Genomic DNA, 22,783 nt, shown 5'->3' with positions numbered 1-22,783 from the left:
TCATTTAATCTGCTTAAAAGGCCTTCTGCTCAGTTGATCATCCAAACTCTATTTTCCCTTCACGTCTCAGTTCAACTACAAGTTAAAAACCCTTTTCCTTCCCCAATATTTTATAACTTAGGTCTTCCAATTGGCCCTGATCTATTTGAGAATGAGGAGCTTGCCTGGTTCTGCTGAGTATTCACAGTGTTTAGCACACAATTATATATTCCATAATATTCCTATTGGGTGAATGCATAAGCAAGGACTAGTCTCACTTATGGTAACTCAGCATCTGGATATCTATATTTTCTGGTGCTATCATGGCAGAATTTTCTGAGAGTATGTAATGAAGACTCTTTGGGTCATATCGAATATTAATGTGCACTTCTTTGTTCAAAAACATTTTTGAGGGCCAGCCCCGTGGCTTAGCGGTTAAGTGCACGTGCTCCGCTGCTGACGACCCAGGTTCGGATCCCAGGCGCGCACCGACGCACTGCTTCTCCAGCCATGCTGAGGCCGTGTCCCACATACAGCAACTAGAAGGATGTGCAGCTATGACATACAACTGTCTACTGGGGCTTTGGGGGAAAATAAATAAATAAATAAAATTATAAAGAAAAAAAACATTTTTAACACTTAGAATGAGTATGTGTACGTGTGTGTGTTTCACTTAAGACCATCTTGCTGAAATGTTGGGACTAAACCACTTAACAGAATTCATGATAATCATTTCAAGCTTTCAAGATGTTCCACCAACATCAGATGAAAATGTAACCGTGAGAGATACAACATTTAACAACATTCCTGTCCGTGTATATGTGCCAAAATGGAACCCAGAATCATTAAGAAGGAACTTATTTTTTATCCATGGAGGTGGTTGGTGTTTGGGTAGTAATGATAAGTGTGATACGTTGGAAATTCACTTTATATAGTATAATTGACTATTTTCATATCATAATCTTCAAATTAAATATCATGCTTCTGCTTCTGAAACGCATTTCATTAAAACAACATGAATCAATAAAAGTTTATTTTTTATTTATTTATTTATATTTTTTATGAGGAAGATCAGCCCTGAGCTAACATCCGATACCAATCCTCCTCTTTTTGCCAAGGAAGATTGGCCCTGGGCTAACATCCATGCCCACCTTCCTCTACTTTACATGATACGCCGCCACAGCACCAAGCCGTGCATCAGTGCATGTCTGGGATCCGAACCTGCGAACCCCGGGCCGCCATAGGGGAGCACGAGCACTTAACCACTGTGCCACCGGGCTGGCCCCTAAATAAAAGTTTATTAACACTTGGAATTTAAAACATTTTTTTTACAAAAATTACAGGCTTCTGACCCTACCACTCACTGACAGAATTTACAAATTTTACAGGATGAAGATTAAGCTCCTTAGCAAATAAAACGTCTCTTTGTATTTTGAACTTGCCAACATATTGCTGGAAATGCCTTATTTTTCCTTCAAGACTCAAATAATTCTTTTCCAAGTCTGCTTTCCTAATGTCCCCATAGAGGGGTGGAAAAACTATAAGATTCCTCTTGGGAAATTAAATGTTGAGGTAGAGTCTGCTTTCTTCAGTTGCCTCCTGCTTCACGGTATAGAGCTAAATCATGGGTTGTCTTTTCCTTTTCATTCTTTTCTCCAACAACCTTTCTGTCTCTTTCCCAGATCAAAATGCACTCCAGACAAATAATTCAGTTTTTGTGTTGAAATAAGACATTTAGTGCCTTTCCCTGGCGTGGAGTATTGCAATGGACAGGATAATAGATTAAGAGTAGAGAGACTCTGTTCAAGGCCAAAGCCCGGGCTGCCAGGAGTGTGGTTGACAAGGGACGGCTTGCCAGTTTGCTCCCCTGGGTCAGTGCCCTGTGATGGAGCAGGGAGCCAGAGCAAGTCCAAACAGTCCTTCCAAGAGTGGGCCCAGGGCAGGGGCCCCAGTTACCTAGGTGTACGGGGGGTTCTGATTGCCAGTGTTCTAGGTTGGGTGACTTAGAGAGTGCTGGCATGAAGCTGTTCTAAAATAGTGAAGGAAGAGGTGACTTAGTCATGCCAGGTGACAAGAATGGTCAGAGATAAAGGGAAAGCAAGAGAGAAGAGAACAAGAAGAAAGAGGGTGGATCAGCAGGACCGATGATGGAGGAATCCTGAAGTGTTAAAAGAATGCCTCCTGGACTTGGACACTTTTTGTTGATTGTGTGAGGGCAGAAATTATAGAATGGTAGGATCTTAACTCAAGCATGATGGGTGAATAGTGGAGGAGAGATGAAGAAATTAAAGCAGTGATTATAGTCTTTCAAGAAGCTGTATTGAGGAGGGAAAATGAGAAATAAGGAGTGAGACCAAAAGGAAATACAGACCTGAGAGAGAGTCTTCCATTTGTATATTTCAGGATGAGAGAGGCTTGAATAGAAGCAGTAAGTACCAATGTGGTGGAGAAACGAGGATGGTGACTGGGGCAGCACAGTCCCAAACGCAATGGGAGGGAACCGGAGTGAGATCCAAGGGCAAAGGACGGCCACACAGAAGGGGGGACAAGTCTTGCTGTGAGAGGGAAGAAAAAAGAAGCCTTCAGTGGAGAGACTGTTGGCAGTGGGAATGTAGAAAGTAATTGAGGGGTTGTTGCTTAATGATTTCTATGAGTAAGAGGTGTTGTCAATGTTGTTGATGAAGTTGTGTTTCTAAAAAATTTTTACAAGTTTGTCTTTTAAATGGACCCCATTGCTCAAAGCTTTGCTCCTCAAACTATTTTGATAAAGCTGTCCCTGTGTGAGTGCCGACCCCCAACACACACACACACACACACACACACACGCACATACACACACACATATAAACACACTTCTCTTAGAAAACATATATATAACCTTGCAGTCTGTAGTCTACTCAAATCCATCCTAAATTCTTCCCAGAACCCCCAGGCAGATTAATGAGGGATCTCTCCTATATCTCAACACTACTCTCTCCTCACCTCAGTTAAGGCAACGATTTTTTTATTTCTGTTGTTGACCTATATCTCTGCCCCTACTGCCATAAATGTGAGCTCCTTAAAGTCTGAGAACATGTCTCTTCAAATTTGCATTCCCAGCCTCTAATTACATGCCAATTACGTAACAGGCAGCTAAACAAAGCTAATTTGGAATAGCAAATGGAAAGGAAAGCTGACCAATGGCCAGTGAAAGGATCACTGAGAAGAAGAATCCACTTCCTACTGAGATGTGAGTATGTGCATTGATCAACATGAACCTAGTATTAGATTTATTCTTTATGTAGTATCTCAAGATTAATGGAAGACATATAAAGTCATCACAGTAAATTTTATTCTTAACAGTATCATTTTCCGATTCTCATTAATATTCCCATTTTTCTTTTATTTCAGCTTTTAACACCTATGACCTTCTGTCAAGATGGACAGCAGGCAGACTAGATGCAGTTGTCATATCAGCCAAGTAAGAGCTGTGTTGGTTTGTTTTTCGGCCAGATGCCTTACATACCAACGTTCACTCAACTATAGTGAGTGCTTTATTACGTTAAAAATTAATCTACGTCACTGATGACACTGAGTATGGACAGAAAAACCTAATGTCAGAGGCTGTCCAGTTCAGCGTCAGAAAGAAAAGACATACACATATAGGTCAAGAAGGAACAAAAGCCTGCAAATCAAGAAGTTGTTGAAGTGAAATTAACCTACAGTATCACATAGACTTAACCGCCACCTCTGGATTTTTATTCCTCATTAATTAGTAGAGTATTGAGGATGAGGGCTTTGGAGCTGGAGGACTGGGACAAAACGTAGGCTCTGCAAATTGGTAACTATGTGACCTGAAAAATATTTAACTTCTAATAATAATAATTTGCATCTTTCAGCATTGATATAAGGATTAAATGTACAGTGCTTGGAATGGTGTCTAGCATCTTGTAATCTATCGATGAAATCAACTATTACCCAAATTGACTGTGGAAGTTAAGACAGAACGTATCTCAAATCACATTCTAGAGCACACTTTAGGAAGAGCAGAAAAAGAGTTTGAATTTTCTCTCGAATACACTCTCTATGAGAACCTACTTAAACCCAAGAAAATGTAGAATATATGGACAAATGTAGCAATGGTCATATGTCAAATTGAAATATTTTGATAAGGTGAAAAAGTAATCCTGGAGATACAAATAAGTAATAATAATAACTGATTACTGTAAAAGATGTAGCAATGACCAAATAAAATGAGTCTGGAAAATTTTTAGCTAGGAAAAGAAAGCAACTAGAGAGTATTTCCCTAAGATTGAACCAAATTGAGTGTTCAAAATTTTAATTGTGTTTATAAAAATTACAATGTTTATTCATTGCCAGTCAAATTTCATGATTAGGAAAAACATGTCTTTCAATAAATAGGAAACATCCAAATATCTTGTTGGTAAAAACTAAATTTTATGGGCCCACCCGGCGGCGCAGTGGTTAAGTGTACGCGCTCCGCTTCAGAGGCCCAGGGTTCGCAGTTTCGGATCCCAGGCGTGCATGGATGCACTGCTTGTCAAGCCATGCTGGGGCAGCATCCCATATAAAGTAGAGGAAGATGGGTACGGTGGTTGGCCCGGGGCCAATCTTCCTCAGCAAAAAGAGGAGGATTAACATCGGATGTTAGCTCAGGGCTGGTCTTCCTCACCAAAAAAAAATAATAATTTTACTTTTGATTACGGATTGGGAGTATATGCCTTGTTTTTGCACATGAGTAAAAATTAATGATTAAGGAAACATTATTTTTCTACCTACAGCAACAGACTAGCCCCAAAGTATCATTTTCCAGTTCAGTTTGAAGATGTATATACTGTATTAAAATGGTTTTTACACCCAGAAGTTCTCGAAAGCTATGGTGTAGATCCTTGGAGAGTCGGTATTTCTGGAGGCAGCGCTGGAGGGAATTTAGCTGCAGCTGTGACTCAGCAAGTAAGATGCTCAGCATTTTCATTTATTATGTGTCTTTTTAATCTTACATTTAATAATATTTAATTCATACATTTAAATTATAAATATATCCATAATTTTCCTTTTACTTATTCAGGGAACATTGAGAATAACAATTTCCTACTCTAATACTTCTTTTTTATGTAAAATTCTGATACAGTTTACTCTATTCTGGCCTTTTGAATGAGTGAAAATCAATAAATGATAGCAATAACCATAATTAGGAAGTGAGAAAATTGTATATACTCTGAGTATATTTAGAATATATATTCAGAATACTATATATGTTGTAATATAATATAATACATGTATATATGCTTGCTAGAAGCAAATACAGATCATCACTAGGAGAAGACAACATGAGAGCCTAGGTTATAAGATATTCCTAAAAATAATTTTTTTAATTTCAATAATCAATAGAGAATTGAAGGTAAGCAGCTACCCAGTCAAAGAGGGAAATAAGAACTAGGTAACAGGAAAAAAATCACCCAGATTCAGATATTGTTATCATTAGAAAAGAATGTTTTAATAGAATGTGTTTAATATAAATAAAAGTATATTTTAAACCTTGGGAATATGTTCCTGGAAGGAGAAACTATAAAAAGTGCTGTGAGAGATTTGAAAAATAAATAAAACTTCAAAAAATGAAAACACTAACCATAAAAGTTAAATGTTCAACATAGGTTTTTTTTTAACATTTTATATCTTTAGAACAGTTTTAGGTTCTCATCAAAATTGAGAGGAAGGTAGGAAATTTCCAATATACCATCTGCCCCCACACATGCATAGCTTCCCCCATGATCAACATCCTCCACCAGGATGGTACATTTGTTACAATTAATGAAATTACATCGATACATCATAATCACTGAAAGTGCGTAGTTTACTTCTAATAATAATTTGTATATTTAATTTTGTTTATAAAAATGACAATGTTCAGTCATTGCCAGTCAAATTTCATGATTAGGAAAAACGTATCTTCCAATAAATAGAAAACATCCAAATATTGTGTTGGTCAAAACAAAACTTTACTTTTGGTTATGGATTGGGAGTACATGCCTTGTTTTTGTACATGAGTAAAAATTAACAATTAAGGAAACATTGTTTTTCTACCTAGGGTTCACTCTTGGTGTTGCAAAGTAGGTGTTTGTTAGTATATTAACTGCAACACAACAATATAGAAAATTGGAAGATAGATCAGAGAAATATCCATAATATTGAACAGATACAGAAATACAAAATAGAGAGAATAGACACCAAGAATATGGTGAGAAAAGCTAATATGAATATATTCTTCAAGTCTGAGGACAAAACGAGGACATTTTTTGACAAACAAAATTCAAGAGAATTCACAACCCAGCATACTGACACTGGGATTTTAAATAAGATATTTCAAGCATAAATGGACATTAATCTAAGATGAAAGGTCAAAGAGGCAGGAAGAAATAAAGAGCACAAAAAAAGTTGTAAATATATTGATAAACCAAAATGAGCATTGACTTTATAAAATAATAATAACCATGTCCTGTGAGGTTTAAAATTAGAAAGAAATTAATATACGCAATGAAAATAGCCAATACATCAAGGGAATAATCAAGACATTAAAGTGTTCTAACAAGTTTCTATTGTCCAAGAGGACAATAAAGATATAATTAATATTATACATTGATAAATTATGAGTTTTATTTTAACTCCTAATGTAACCTAATGTAAGAATTCCAAAAAGAATGTACAAATAAAAAGATATCACAGGAAAATGGAATAATAAAACAATCTTCCAAAAGACTGCAAGAGAGAGAGAAAAAAATTGTAGAACGGGTGAGACAAACAGAAAGCACAATAATAGATTGTGAACTTAAACCAAATATATTAACAAATATTTTAATGTAAATGGACCAAAAGTTTTAGGTAAAAGATACAAAATGGCAAACTGGATACAATTTAAAAATCCAACATAAGTTGTGTAAATGGAATGCAGTGAAATATAAGTTTTGCATATAAATATAAGTATAAAGATGGAAAGACAAAAGGTAGAAAAAGTATATCATGAAAACACTAATTACAGTATAATTGTTTTATCATCAGATTGAATAATGTTAGATGCAAAAACTATTACTAGAGTTAATGTGCAACATTCCTAATGATAATTCCGTTCACCTGGAAGATGAAAAAAAAACTATGAATTTATATGCACTTAATAACATAGCCTCAAAATGCAAAGAGCAAAACTGATAGACACAAAGGACAAATAGATAAGTTAACAGCAAAAATGGAAGAATTTTACTAACCTCTTTCAATAATTGTTAGAACAACATGGCTAACAAATTTGAACTAATGAATACAAAATAATAAACAGCAGAATGTACATTGTTTCCAAACACACAAAACAATTTTTTTTAATCAAGCATACATGGGATTATAAGCCAAGTCTCAACCAATGTCAAAGGACTGAAATCATACAGACTCCTGCTATTCATAGGCGTAGGCTGTGTAATAGCAGCTCTGCAGCATCTGGGCGCTTGTTAGGAACAGAGAATCCTGGGTCTTACCACAGGCTTCCTGAATAACAATATGTGCATTAACAAGAATTCCAGGTGATTTGTATGCACAGGAAAAGTTGAGGAATCAAATTATTTTGGTTATGTCCTCTGTCCACAGTTACCATTAAGCTTTGAATTACTGATAAAATATAACTAAGAAACTCTACATGTTTTGAAATTAAGATACTCACTTCTGATTAATCCAAGTGTGAAAGAAGAAATCATAATGGAAATTTGAAAATTTTGGAACTGCATTCTAATTAAAATATTACATATCATGCTTTATGGATTACATCTATATCAGTATCCAGAGGAAAATATACAGTCTTAAATAAATATATAAAAATGACTAAAATTAACAAGTAAGCATTCATTTCATGAAATTAAGAAAATAAAAATAGTGTCTCAAAAGTAAAAGGAAAGATGAAATGAGAGAGAAAAGAAGAGAAAGATGAGAACACAAAAAAGTGAAATTGAAAACAAACACAATAGGATCAACAAAGTCAACAAATAAGTAGTTTCTTGAAAAAAGTAATAAAATTGATTAATCTCTGGAGAGACTGACCAAGCAAAAAGAAGGAAATCATAATAAACCAATATAGGGAATGAAACAGGAATATAACTAAATAACTTACAGATATTAAAAATACAATACAGTAGTCCCCCCCCCCCATCCATAGTTTCATTTTCTGTGGTTTCAGTTAGCTGTGGTCAACAGTGGCCCAAAAATATTAAATGAAAAATTTCAGAAATAAAGAAGTCATAAGCTTTGAATTGGGTGCCATTCTGAGCAGTGTGATGAAGTCTTGTGCTGTCCTCCATCCTGCCTGGGACACGTGTCATCACTTTGTCCATCATATCCACACTGTATACACCACCCTCCTGTGTCAGTGAGTAGCCATCTTGGTTCAGACTGACCATCATGGCATCACAGTGCTTGTGTTTAAGTAACCCTATTTCACTTAATAATGGCCCCAAAGTGCTCTTGGTCTCTTACTGTGCCTAACTTATAAATTAAACTGTATCGTAAGGCTGTACGTATCATAGGTTTTAGCACTATCCACGGTTTCAGGCTTTCACTGGGGTCTTGGAATGTATCTCCTGCAGATAACAGGGGACACTTTGAACACCTTTACTGCAATACATTTAAATTTAGCTGAAATGGAAAGATTAACTGAAAAAAGAACTGACATAAGAAGAAATAAAAAGTAAGGAATATCCTACTACCATGAAATATACTGAATGATAATTTTAATATATTTTCACACACACACTCTAGGATCAAACTTCAAACACAAATTCTAAAAAGTATTTTAAAAAGAAATATCTCCACTCCTAAAATAAAAAAATTCCAAAAAGTAGGAAAACTTGCATTTTGAGAAGCTAACATACCTTGATTCTTAACCTGACAGGGTCAGTTTGAGAAGTAAAAATTACAGGCACTCACATTTATGAACATAGATGTGAAATCCTAAACTAAAATACTATCAAACATAATAGAGGAATACATTAAAAGGGTAATATATCATGATAACCTTGAGTTTATTCTAGTAGAGTGTGGTAGGTTTAACATCAGAACAACTATTACTATAATTCTTGAAATTAACAATTTAAAGGAGAAAAATCATATGATTATCTCAATAAAAGCAGATTGTTTACAGATAATTTTCAGCATCTATATAGATGAAACAAATTAGCAAACTAAGAATAGAAGAGAACTTCCTAAATTTGAAAAAGTATGTAAACAGAAATACAAGAAACATCATACTTAATAGTTAGTTATTAAAAGTTTTCTCCTTGAGGGGCTGGCCCCATGGCCTAATGGTTAAGTTTGGCATGCTCTGTTTTGGTGGCCCAGGTTCAGTTCCCAAATGTGGACCTGCACCACTCGTTGGTGACCATGCTGTGGCGGTGACCCACATACAAAAAATAGAGGAAAACTGGCATGGATGTTAGCTCAGGACGAATCTTCCTCAGCAAAAAAAAATAGAATAAAGTTTTCATCTTGAAATTGGATACACATTACCACCACTTCTATTTAAATTGTACCTGAAGTCCTGGCCAGTGCTCTAACTGATAAGAGAGCAATACTGATTTTGTGTGCTAATCAGCTTGACTCTTCCTGAGTATGTCAGTGCTTCAGACATATACAAAATAGACTTGATAGTGTTTGGAAAAAGACAACGTTTTCAAAGTCTGAAAATTGTAAGTAATTGACGCAAACATTAATATGTAAAAAAAAAATCATGAGTTAGTAGAAACATATTTTCTGACTGGTACCATAATCATTTTGTCCCAGTAGCAGAAGTACATTTCAGGAAAATTAGCTTGAAGAAAACTGTAAAACTCTACTGTTCCTGGAAAAAGAAAGGAACTAGACCTAGAAATGACAGAGCAGGGCTCAAAAAATTAAAAATTAACAGTTCCGCATGATTTAGATTTATCCAAGATCTAACATCTCTTTAGTATCAGAGCCAAAAAAGAAATGGCAGGGGCCGGCCTGGTAGCATAGTGGTTACATTCGCATTCTCTGCTTTGGTGGCCCGGGGTTCTCGGGTTCAGACCCCGGGCATGCACCGACACACGGCTCATCAAGCCATGCTGTGGTGGCGTTCCTCATACAAAATAGAGGAAGATTGGCACAGATGTTGGCTCAGGCCCAATATTCCTCACCCCAAAAAAAAAAACATCATATCTCAAGTCTCATTGATGTACTAAGATATTTGAAATATTCTTAATAACAAGAAAGAGGATCCAATATATGTGATGCCTCAGATTATAAGTCTGGGTTACCTAAGTATGAAATTCACGTTATAATAAAAGATCCTCTCTCACATTCTTTAAGGAGAGTGATACTGATTTTTTTTTAAATTAAAACTTACATTTAATTTATGAACATCTAGTATTAAAAATTGTTTAATATTAAGACTTTTATCAAGATGTGTATTTATGTTTTATTTTTAGGGATTTTAAATTTAAGAATAACTTTGTGCATTGCAGTTATTTTATTTTTTAAGTTAAAGTGATTTATTTAAGCAACATATTCTAATTGTTTTTTCAGCTCTTAGAAGACCCAGATGTCAAGATCAAACTCAAGATCCAGTCTTTAATATATCCTGCCCTTCAGAATTTTGATTTGGATTCACCATCATATCGAGAAAATTCACATTTTTCAGTTCTGTCCAAATCACTCATGGCCAGGTTCTGGAGCGAGTATTTTACTACAGATAGATCACTCGAGAAAGCCATGCTCTCCAACCAACAGGTACCTCTGGAATCAGTTCATCTGTTCAAGTTTGTTAATTGGAGTTCCTTACTCCCTGAGAAGTTTAAGAAAGGCCACATGTATAAGAATCCAACTCATGGTAGTTCAGAACTAGCTGAAAAATATCCAGGCTTCCTAGATGTGAGGGCTTCACCTTTGCTGGCCGATGACGACAAGTTGAGTGGTTTACCCCTGACCTATGTTATCACTTGTCAATATGACGTGTTAAGAGATGACGGACTCATGTACGTTACTCGACTTCGGAATGCTGGAGTTCGGGTGACCCATAACCAAATAGAGGGTGCATTCCATGCAACAATTTCTTTTCTGTATCTTGAAATCGGTTATAGAACAGCAAATCAGTATATGGGCTGGCTACATGAAAACCTGCAGTAAAAATCTGATTGATATGGAAAAACACAAGCCCCAGTATTTCAGGCAAAAGGAACAAAGACCCAATGAATTGATGTTAGGAATACATGTTTTATCTGCAACAGTCTCCCTTCATGCACGTGTCAATAATAGTTGTTATTGTCAGTGGATGATTTTTATACACTAGTCTAAGAGTAATTCACTCACTTTTGTTCCTTAGGGTATATTAGATTTTATTTTTCTGTTATTGTTATCATCTCTAGTTTTCTTACTCTCTTTTTTCTTGCTTGATAAATTTTATCATAGAAGTAATGTCGGCTGGTTTAACACCAAGGCTTCACTCAGCATTGTTTCAGGGCCTTTGGAGAAGCCCCACTTATCACTAGTGTGAATGAAGTTGTCACTCTTGCCAAATATCTTTGTCCCAGTGCAATATCAGCTGTCTACCATTGCAAGATACGTTTCTTAATGTACCACCCAACTCCTTAGTCCAGTCCTCTTCACCAAATTATGCAAATTCTCTTCTGTTTCAAGTTTGCCTAGTGACTTCAGCACAAGGACATGATTGCTGAATTTTGCCCAATATGGTTGCTGCGTATATTGAGAAAACCATATGATTTTTTTCTTTATTCTGTTCATCTAGTTGATTAATCTTCAAAGGTTAATTAAATTTTGCACTCCAGAGATAACCTCCACAATGGAATACAATATTTTGTATATATTACTTTTTCTGTATTGGTAACTTGCTAATATTTTGCTCTGGATTTTTATCTACATGCATGAGGAACATTGATCTATTCATTTCCCTTTTCTTGTAATGTCCTCCATGTTTTAGTATCATGGTAATGCTGGTCTCACAAAATGAATGGGGATACTATTTTGTGAGAATGTTTGTGTACAATTGATAATATGTCTTCCTTAAATATTTGAAATAACTGAAAATCAAAGCTATCTGGGACTACAGTTTTCTTTGTGAGAAAATTTTTAATTATGAATTTAATTTCTGCAATAAGTATAGGGCTATAACACTTTTAATTTTCTTAATGCTAGTTTTAGTTCTTCATTTCTTTAAAAAAGATTATCTACTTAGTAGTAGAGAGTTTCTAAAACAGCTCCCACCCCCTGGTGTTCACACACGTGTGTAGTCTCCTCCCTTCACGTTCCCTGGACTTAGCATTTGCCTTTTAGGTAGAGAGCATGCAAAAGTGAGGGGACGTCACTTCCAAGATTAGGTTATAGAAGCCTGCGATTCTCTCCTCCTGGCAGTCTCTCACTCTCTCTCCTTTGCTCACTCTAATGAAGCAAGCTGTCAGGCTGTGATCTGAGAGCAGGCTTCCGTCAACGACCCATTGGAATCCAAGGCCCTTAGTCTGACAGCAAGCAACTGAGTTGTGCCAACAATGATGTCAGTGAGCTTGGAACTGGATCCTTCTCCAATTGAAGCTGTAGATGAGCCCAACACCATGATTGTTGTTTTTGAAAGACCCTGTAACTGAGGACCAGCTAAGCTGTGCTGAATTTCAAACACACAGAAACTGAGATATTAACATCATTCTTTTAAGTCACTGATGATTGTGGTCATTTGTTACATAGCAATAAGATATTTAATAACACTTCATATAAGCTGTCAAATTTACTGGCATAAGGTTATTTCCAGAGCTTTCATAACAATTTTGACTTAACTAAAATGTGGAGAATTTTAGACAAACCAACTAATTTTTATTGTCTTTTTTTTTTTAAAGCATGAAGGAGCAAATCATTGTGTTACCTAATGGTCATTGTAGGAAACCCAAAAAGAGTTTAGGCATAAAATACACCTTAATAGTTGTATTATTCTGAATTTAGAAACTGTATTTGGGCAAGGTGCAATCAAGAATAGTTATTAGAGGAGACAAGGTATTAATCAAAAGTTTCCAAACATAAATATTTAAAGTAAACAATATATAAACATATAGCAATAAACAACGATGGTTATAAGTAATTTAACTTATTTTTTAAAGTAATGAATCTTTTCAAAAAGGATTTATGTGCATGTCAAAAAGCACAAAGAGTTAGAAAAATTTGGTGACAAAAAGGAACTTCTGTTACTCTATGCATAAAATAATCTAGTCATTCTATAATTCTAATTTTACTCCTTTGATATATTCTTCATGTTACAACTTGAAGTAAAGGATTTTTTTGGTCTTTTTTCGTCTTGTTACTTGAGATTGACAGTTTATTTTGTCCTGTTTTCAAAATCACTAATATTTCCTTCTGCAGAGTTTAATCTGCTTTTTATTATTACACTGAAATTTCCATTTCAGATGTTTTGCTTCTCAGCTCTAGAATTTCCACTTGGTTCCTTTTTATGTCTTTCATTTCTATCCACATTATTTTTCGTTTTTAATGAAATCCTTGGCCATATTAATAATAGCTATTTTAAAATAAATATCTGCCAGTTCATTCCTAAGCCTATTTCTTTTGACAAAATTTTCTTCTTGTTATGGGTCACATTTTTTTCACATTTGGTAGTTATATTGTTACTATTTCTATGAAGAAAGAATGGGCCGCTGCATCCTTAGATCCTCAGACTCTTGTTGACAAGTCCCCATGATGTGGTCTCTACATAGCTTCTCAGGATAACCCCTGGACACTGCCTAGGAACTTGGGCTTGCATAAGCACAGTGAGCTTTCCTTTCTCCAGGCCTTTGTTCCAAGTCCTTGCTGCTTTTCCCACTCAATCTACCTTTTCAAGTCCCCCAAATAAGGCAGCTACATTTTCAAAGGGAATATGTACGAGGTGTTCTCAGTGCCCAAGAGCAAGCCTGGAGTTTTATCTCAGAGGAGGAATTGCTATTTGTAGAAGAGGAAAAGAAATGGCTTTTCTCCAAAACCCTAGGTGCATGAGCTTCTAACAGGGCTTGCCACATCTTCTATACCACATTCCCCTGCCCCAGACTCTTTGAGCACCATTGGATCTGCTTGGTAATAAGGCCTGAGGGGCAGAGCAACTTGCAATGCAGCCAATGCAGCCTGGGTCTGCTGCAGCGTCTTCCCTTTCTTTAGTCCTCCATCCAAACCTATCAGACTAAGTTGCTGGCTCACTTGATAAGTGTTTTGGAGTAGGTTGCCTCCAAAATTGATAGTGACTCATGGAGCATAGTGGTTCTTTCTTCATAGTAGAGTGTCCAAGATACAGCAACCTATCTTGGAGAGAGTATCTTAATAAGTCCCAGACAAGTGGGCACCTAGAAACTTCACCAAGCTTGCAGGTACCTAAAGTTCCATGCAATTTTCTCAAATCTTTTGGCATCTAAAGTATTTGCTAGTTCGTGATAATCAAATATACTCAGCATAATGTTATCAGTGTAGTAGACCAGTGTGATGTTCTATGGGATTTCAAGACAATCAAGATCTTTGTGTACTAGATTATGTAGAGAAAAAAAAGGTTCAAAGATCTCAAGATTCTGAAGTAATGCAATAAAAGTTTACAATGTTCCATGCTGAGTGATACAGTGAAAAATACAATTGCCAGATCAATAGCACATAATAGATGCCAGATGCTGTATAGATTTGCTCCCTTGATGAATCTATATCCAGATTAGCAGTTGCAATTCAAATCCTCACTTGATTATGTTTACTATAATTCCTCTGTTTTTTGCCAACTTCTCTGACCTCTGCACAGGCCTCAATTCAAGTTAAATGCGACCTTAATAGAAATTACCACTTCTGATTTTTCAAATTTTTTATTATGCCACTAAATTGTGATTGTGTAAGATGCATATTGTTCTTGGTTTACCGAGTTAGTAGTAGTGAGGAGCAGATTTAGGGGTTTCCACTTGGCTCCATAATGTCTCTCAGTTCAGCCAATGTGGAGATGCTATCTGTTCTGACCATGTTTATTCCAAATACGCATTCAGAACCTGGGGAAGTAACCACAGCATGACTTTTAAGATCCCCTGGGCCCATTTTAAATGGAATCAGTCTACAACAGCACTTCTCACCTGATAGCATTTAATTTCCACTCTACTTGTTGGACTATGGTAGATTTGAGTCCTCTGGAATTAATATCGCTTTAGAACCAGTGTCCAGCCATCTACTCCTTCAAAGTCTGGGTATTCCAGTTTCCCGAGGTACAGTCTTCCAGACCTAATCTGGATTGTTTTTGGGAATGCGAGGAGACAGAGGTATAGCACGTATCTGTGACAGTGTTGCGGGGATCTCCCTCAAGAGTACCCTGGATCCTCTTCATTCAAGGGGTTCTGGGTCTGTGAAGCTGTGTAGCTCTGGGAATTGAGTGAAAAACCATGATTTAATACAGATTAAATCAGACTTTCTTCAATTTTCCCAACCATTTCCCCCTTCTAGACATCATGACTACTTAGTTACTGTCAGAGATCTCTGAGATTGTGTTTCACCACTGTTGTTCATTTCAGGGAGCACATCTGATTTGCATCTGGTAGTTAATTACTGTTCCTTGAACTCTACCACTCTGGTATCTTATTACACTTATTGAAAATAAAAGGCCCATTTCAATGGAAGCACCGCCCCACTGTCACTTCTGGACTGCAGATGACTGCCACTACAGGGTTTTTTGATGTTGTTGGAGCATAGACTATCTTCTGGGCCCTCCAGAAGGACAGACAGCATGAGGAGGTAGGTAAGAGGGTCACAATAATAAATCCATTACAATATCCACAGCTCTCTAAGACTTTCTATTTCTTCCTACACATTTTACCAAGGAAATTCCTAAGTCTCAGAAACATTTGATTTAAGCCTATGTTGAGTCCTTCAGTCAACCAGTAGAGCAAGCCACTGTTGGCTGCTTGGGTTCATATTCGGAATCAGAGACTGACGTAACATTACTTTCTTTCCCTTCTGGTCTACCAACCTTAGAATACATTCCCACACATTCTGGCTGTTTCTACTGGTACAAAATACGGAAGTATTAGCATACGAGTTTTTTCAGTCAATTTACATATTTTCCTGGCTCAGACATTGTACTCATCATTCTGGCATCTACAAGGATTTGATTCTGGTTACGAATCTCAGGTGAAACAAGGCAATGGGAGTTAATCTTGCAAAAAATAAATAAATAAAACCACAAACAAACAAAAATAAACCAAGTGAGATCATTGCATGATCTTCAAGCATTGGAAGATAAACTCCTCAGACAGGAAATGAGGGAGAAGGGTGATTTCTGCAGGCAATGCAGGCGCAGTGGGAGTTTGAAGTTTAAACATTCTTTAAAGAATCATAAGAAAGCATACAGTTATTTTCAATCCAATACTTTGATCTCACACTTCTTTTTTTTTTAATTTGAAAGAATTTTATTAAAATATATCCTCTCTTGCTGGATATCATGCTTTTGACAACGAATAGACCTTCACAAATAGAGCCAGACTGGCCAGTAGCACTTTGATTTTCACAATGCTTTTCTTTATTTAATGGGCCTGAATAAATAAATAAACATTTTGTTGTTGTTGTTAATTGTACGAGTTTCAGGGGTACAGCTTTATAATTTGACATCTCTATACACTACCAAGTGCCCACCGCCATAAGTCTAGTTTCCATCCATCACCATAAAGTAGACCCTCGTCACCCATTTCTCCCACCTCCCAACCCCCTCCCTTCTGCTACCCATTAATCTGTTCTCTGTATCTATGAGTTTGTTTTTGTTTTGTTTTGTTTTGTTTTTTGTTGTTTTGCTCTTTTAGATTCCACACATGAGTGAATTCATATGGAATTCGACTTTTGCCATCTCACACTCTTCTTTATCAAGTTCTAAACTGTGCACAAGAGGCTTGGAAGGACAGTGAATGTAACTTGCAAACTTTGGGTGTAATTTAAAACACATTAGCCCTATATCTATAAGAGATGCAATTTTGTCAGGGCAAGGATAGACATCTGGATTTCTCGTGGTGCCGTGAGCTGACTATCTAAAGGCTTAGTTTTATAATTTTTTCTTTCTGTAAATTTTCCATTGCAATCTGTACTTAAACTCATTATTTTCACCAAAATATTTCATTGCCACAGTGCCAAATAGGGGTTTCTGTATTCATCATAGTTCTGTAAGAAAAATAGCAGCTACTCTGTATCTCTATAGGAATAGATAAAGAAAAGAAAATTAGATGTACAGAACCATTCATATGGTTTGGGGATAAAAGGAAGCTGCTATTAACCTCAGTTGCCTGCGGCACTGAAATGCTACTGTGTCTTTGAATATAAGGTATTTCTCTTGGAGACACCATGTAGTTGGTTCTTGCTTTTCATCCAATATGACAATCTCTGCCTTTTTATTGGAGAACTTGGTCCATTGTCAATGGAGTAATTGATATCACCTGAATTATATTTGCCATTTTGCTCCTTGTTTTCTATGTGGCTTGAGTCATTTTTCCCACTGTTCCTTCTATTTTTATTTTTATTTATTTATTTTTTTTTGAGGAAGATCAGCCCTCAGCTAACATCAATGCTAATCCTCCTCTTGTTGCTGAGGAAGACCGGCTCTGAGCTAACATCTATTGCCAATCCTCCTCCTTTCCTTTTTTTTTTTTTTTTTTTTTGCCCCCAAAGCCCCATTAGATAGTTGTATGTCATAGTTGCACATCCTTCTAGTTGCTGTACGTGGGACGTGGCCTCAGCATGGCCGGAGAAGCGGTGCATCGGTGTGCCTGGGATCGGAACCCAGGCCGCCAGTAGCGGAGCACACGCACTTAACCGCTAAGCCACGGGGCCAGCCCCCCACTGTTCCTTTTGAATGTCTTACTTTGTGTTACTAATTAAATATTATATTGATTATTTAGATATGTTTGAGTTATTTTCTTAGTGGTGGCTCTATGAATATACACTTTTAATTTATCACAATCTGCTTCTTGTTAATAGTAACTAAATTAAAGTAAGATATGGCAACGTCACTGCTCTATTTACCCTCCCCTTTTCAGCTGTCAGTCTTATATATTTTATATGTGTATATATAATAAACAAAACAATTAAGAGGAAAGAGAAAATAATATAAGTACACATGCAGAAATAGGTTGAAAGTAAAGGGAAGGAAAAAGATATACCATGAAAACAGTAACCATAAAAATAGTGGATGGATCTAACAAAATCAGAAAAAATACACTCTAAAACGAACATTATTAGAGGCATAGAGGGCCATCAACACAGAGTCTTTTCTGTTTACCAATATATTTACTATTCCCAGTGCCCCTCATTCCTTCTTACGGATTTGAGTGACTGTGTTGTATCATTTCCATTCAATCTGAAAGAGTTCCTTTAATATTCTTTGAAGGGCAAGTCTGCAAGCAGCAAAGGCAGTCAGTTTCCATTTATCCAGTAATGACTACATTTTGCCTTCATTTTGAAGGATGGTTTTTCTGGATACAGAATTCTTGCTTGACAGTGTGTTTCCCCCAGCACTTTGTATATATTATTCTACTGTCCTCTGCCTCCATTATTTCTGAATGAAAAGTCAGCATTCTCTTTGAGAATAGATTTTGTCTTAGTATCATGTGTAATTAGGTGATCACTTGCTTTTTTTAAAGGATTAGAGTATGAAAAACTGCTATGCATTTTCAGTATATTTTATCACTTAATCCTCAAAAAATCCTATGATATAAAAAGCATTATGGTGACTCCAGTATACAGATGAAGAAACAAGGCAGAGAGAGATTAACTTACACAAAGTCACTCAGTTAATCTGAAGGACAGAATTTAAACCTCATCTTCTGTCTCTGGAAGCCTCATTCCTATTCACTCTGATAGCTAATGATTGACTGGAAATCCAGTGATGGCAACTGTGTCCTTGAGACATCATACTTTAATTTTATGAAAACGTCTTGACACTCTGCCTTTGATTCCCATTTACATCACTGTATCACCTTTCCTCTCTAACTCTGCACTGCAGACTCTAGCTCACTGTTTCTATCCCCTGTTACACAATTTCCTCAGAACCACAGATTTATAACTGTCGTCATAACCGTAACTAATTACTGTGGAAGCTGGGAGCATCATCATATACGACATCTTTAGCTTAAAACCAGACCAACACAGAGCTCTTACTTGGTTGACATAACAGCAGAATCCAACGAGTATAACAGCTATCTATGTTCATAGATCATAATTATGAAAACTGAAAAGCAAACACAATTAGGATACTAATTAGAACTGATAAATTGATGGTTGTTTGCTTGAGCAGAAACGCTACAGCCAAATTTTTATATTTCCACGGAATGGAAAATCTAGAGTAATGAACCCCACAGTTGTGTTTTTGTATTCCCTTAACTAAAACTCCGCTCTTCATTGAAAGGCGCCGGAGAAAAAAAATCTAACACTAGATTCATCATAGCTACAGATTGGGCGGTAGCAGAGTCTGTTGCCACCAACTGCTTCTGATTTACTTGGAGACTCACGGTTGTCTGGAGAACTGCACCTCATGTATGTCAGCAATTTTGTGAGTAAATTTTGAAAGCTGCATTGTGAAGTTCTTGTTTTTTAGCTGCTTCTTTTGTTCTAACTGTTTCAGAAGAGTAGCTAAAAGGAACAGGTGAAAAAAGACTGGTGCATATAACTTTGACAAATGGGCATACAAATGCATTGCTTATTTGTGTTATCAGAGTCCAGACAGGAAATTGAAATCATGCTAAGTGTATCAAACAGAGGGAATTTGATACAGATAATTATCTATACAGGCATTAGAAGTTTAAAAAAGAAAATGGCAGAGGTTGGGAGCTACCAGAAGCAGCGAGCAGTCCTGGGGCTGGGTGAACAAAGGAAGAGTGAGTGATCAGACCCAGGTGTGCAGAAGGGCTGTGGCACATCTCGGGCTCAGACGGCTCCGGGATGCCACACGGCTGATGCGGATGCTGCAGGCGCTTGGACCTTCAGCGAGCAGGAGCCTGGCTCTCGCTGGGAGTTCAGGGAGATGCTGGAGCTGGCGTGTCTCTGGCTATTAGAAAGCCGCCAAGAGAAACCAGAAGTAGGGAGAAGACTCCCTTTTCCTCTTTCCCAACTTCAAATTTCCTGCTGGTGCTTACCGTTGGCTGAAACTCACCAGTATCCAGAGGACAAGGGGGTTTGGAAACAGTCTGTAGAAGTCTAACCCTAGCATTACAGTTAGAAGAGTATAGAAAGGTGGGATATAATCAGAGATACAGTAAGGATATTGCTGTTATAAAATTAAATTAAATATAAAATATTTCCAGAAACTAAACACAAACTGAAGCTAATGAACCGAAGCACGTATCACATTGGTAACATTACACAAAGAATGAATTTCTAGTGACTTTGTTGAGTACTTGAGGCAAGCGGATGAATTTAAGGTAGAAAGTACCATAAATAAATTTTAATGGTGATTTTACTGATTGCAGTAATGTTATTATGGATATTTTGAGACAATTTCTTATATTTCAGGTAAAGCAAATATGAAATAATATCAGCAATAAAATTTTCAGGCTAATAAAGATATACAGCTAATGGGTGCTGAACTAAATGCAAGCCCAGGTTGTCTCGTTTCAAAGAGAATATAGGATGGGCAAAGATATAATTCTACATCTAAGAAATAAATTCTTCATTAGTAATAAGAGACTGTTATGGTAGAACAAGACAATTAGCTGTGTGCCTTTGGTGAGTTAATTAACCTCTCTGTGCAGCAGCTTCCTGAGGTTTAATATGTAGACAATGTCAATTCATCAATGCTTGCGAGGAGAACTAAATGAGAAAACTGTAAATATGACTAATGTTAGCTATAATTATTATTTTTACTACTGATAATTTTATTTACCTGAAGAAACCAAGACTACTGGAGTATTCTTTGAAGAAAAGACCTCAGGAGACTTCCTTAAATGATGAGAACATGATCACCAGGGGCCAAAAAGGGAGATTCTATAACAAGTGAAACAGATTCAGCCATCTCAGGGGTGATAAACATCATCACGGAAGTAACACATCACCCCAGGAGGGTGGACACACCAGAAATTAGAGGGTGCTTGAACACGCAGAATCCAGAACGCGCACAAGCAGAAATGTCTTTGAGTCAGGCTCCTGGGTGACCACTGGTTTGTTGCATTAATTTTTAAAATCTACTTTAATATTGTTATTATATTGCTTCTACACCCAAATGAAGGCAAGGAAAGTATAAAAAGTACCCATCAAATTTAACTGTTTTTTTCAGTATGCTGCTTAAAAACAATATACTCCATGGAGCGCTTTTAAAGATTTTTTATTTTCCTTTTTGCGTATCGGTTTTCTAATCTTACAGCAATAGCACATAAAATTTTAGTAATATAAAATGCTTACTTGGAAAACTTTATGCAATTATAAAAATAAATAAATTAAGGAACAATCTTGTAGTGTTAAATTTAAAATAATTATAAACTCACATATCTTTTTAAACCTATATTTTCTAGCTCTGTAGGCTAAAATGGCCTAGTATCAATGAGTATTTCTAGCACCAATTTTTTTTTTTTCTCTACTTTCATTCCCCACTAAAGGAAACCAGAACTCCTTGAAGAAATGGTTATGTCCAGGTCTCAGTCAGAAAAACCATGTGTGTATAAAAAGAAAGAAAGAACAGGAGGTACACCAAAGTGTCAACAGCGGTGATCTCAGTAATGTAGAGTGTGATTTATTATTATTTTCTTTTTGTTTTTCCAAATATTCTTAAATGTATATATACTAGATCTGGGGGAAAAAAAGTTTGGTTAGAAAGTTTTGAAACCAAGCACGAAGTTAAAAAATCTTCCCTAGAGCAAAAAACTTTGAGATAAGCTTTGCTACCGGCAACTGTGTACACATTCAGCATAATCAAATGTTGTTCAAAACTAACCAGGTCCTTCTGTCCCTCCTTAGCACATGAGCGAGCTGTCTTTCTCAGGAAGTCATGGTCCAGACATCAAGATTCAGTCTTCCAGGCCAAGTGCAGGCTGAAGATGAAAACTAACCGGAAAAGTCCAGAACAGTCAAGGGAAAAGAAATTCAGTCTTCAAGGCCACACACAGGCTGGTGGGAAGGCGAAACCAGCAAGGCCACACGCTCCCCTCCCCTACCTAAACCCCAGCACACGCTTCTCCTCCCTTACCTAAACCCCGGCACAGGCCCCCGGCACCTAAACCCCAGCACACGCTCCCCTCCACTACCTAAACCCCAGCACACACTCCCCTCCCCTACCTAAACCCCAGCACATGCCCCCCTCCCTACCTAAACCCCCAGCACATGCCACCTTCCCTACCTAAACTCCAGCACATGCCCCCTCCCTACCTAAACCCCAGCACATGCCACCCTCCCTACCTAAACCCCAGCACATGCCACCCTCCCTACCTGAAACCCCAGCACATGCCACCCTCCCCTACCCAAACCCCCAGCACAAGCCCCCCACCCCTACCCGAAACCCCAGCACATGCCACCCTCCCTACCTGAAACCCCAGCACATGCCACCCTCCCTACCTGAAACCCCAGCACATGCCACCCTCCCCTACCTAAACCCCCAGCACATGCCACCCTCCCCTACCTGAAAGCCTAGCACATGCCACCCTCCCCTACCTAAACCCCAGCACATGCCACCCTCCCCTACCTAAACTCCAGCGCACACTCCCCTCCCCTACCTAAACCCTAGCACACGCTCCCCTCCCCTACCTAAACTCCAGCACACGCTCCCCTCCCTACCTAAACCCCAGCACGT

At 37.2% G+C, this 22,783-nt stretch overlaps 1 protein-coding gene and 1 long non-coding RNA gene across 2 annotated transcripts in view; one reads left to right on the top strand and one right to left on the bottom strand.

The window, feature by feature from the left end:
• LOC101387347 (arylacetamide deacetylase-like) overlaps positions 1-11,151 on the top strand; it is a 32,526-nt gene extending 21,375 nt beyond the window's left edge. The window contains 4 exon segments of the mRNA XM_087431759.1: positions 658-885; positions 3,370-3,439; positions 4,761-4,932; positions 10,552-11,151. Of these exon segments, the coding sequence (XP_087287885.1) occupies positions 658-885; positions 3,370-3,439; positions 4,761-4,932; positions 10,552-11,151 (1,070 nt within the window).
• The window catches only part of LOC147916949 (uncharacterized), a 93,617-nt gene that overhangs the window by 45,354 nt on the left and 25,480 nt on the right, over positions 1-22,783 (bottom strand). The window lies entirely within an intron of this gene.

This window comes from Ceratotherium simum, chromosome 5, assembly GCF_057802395.1.
Source record: "Ceratotherium simum simum isolate JZ-2026a chromosome 5, ASM5780239v1, whole genome shotgun sequence".
In the NCBI taxonomy this organism is placed as follows: Eukaryota; Metazoa; Chordata; class Mammalia; order Perissodactyla; family Rhinocerotidae; genus Ceratotherium; species Ceratotherium simum.
This window is presented reverse-complemented; position numbering and strand designations above follow the sequence as displayed.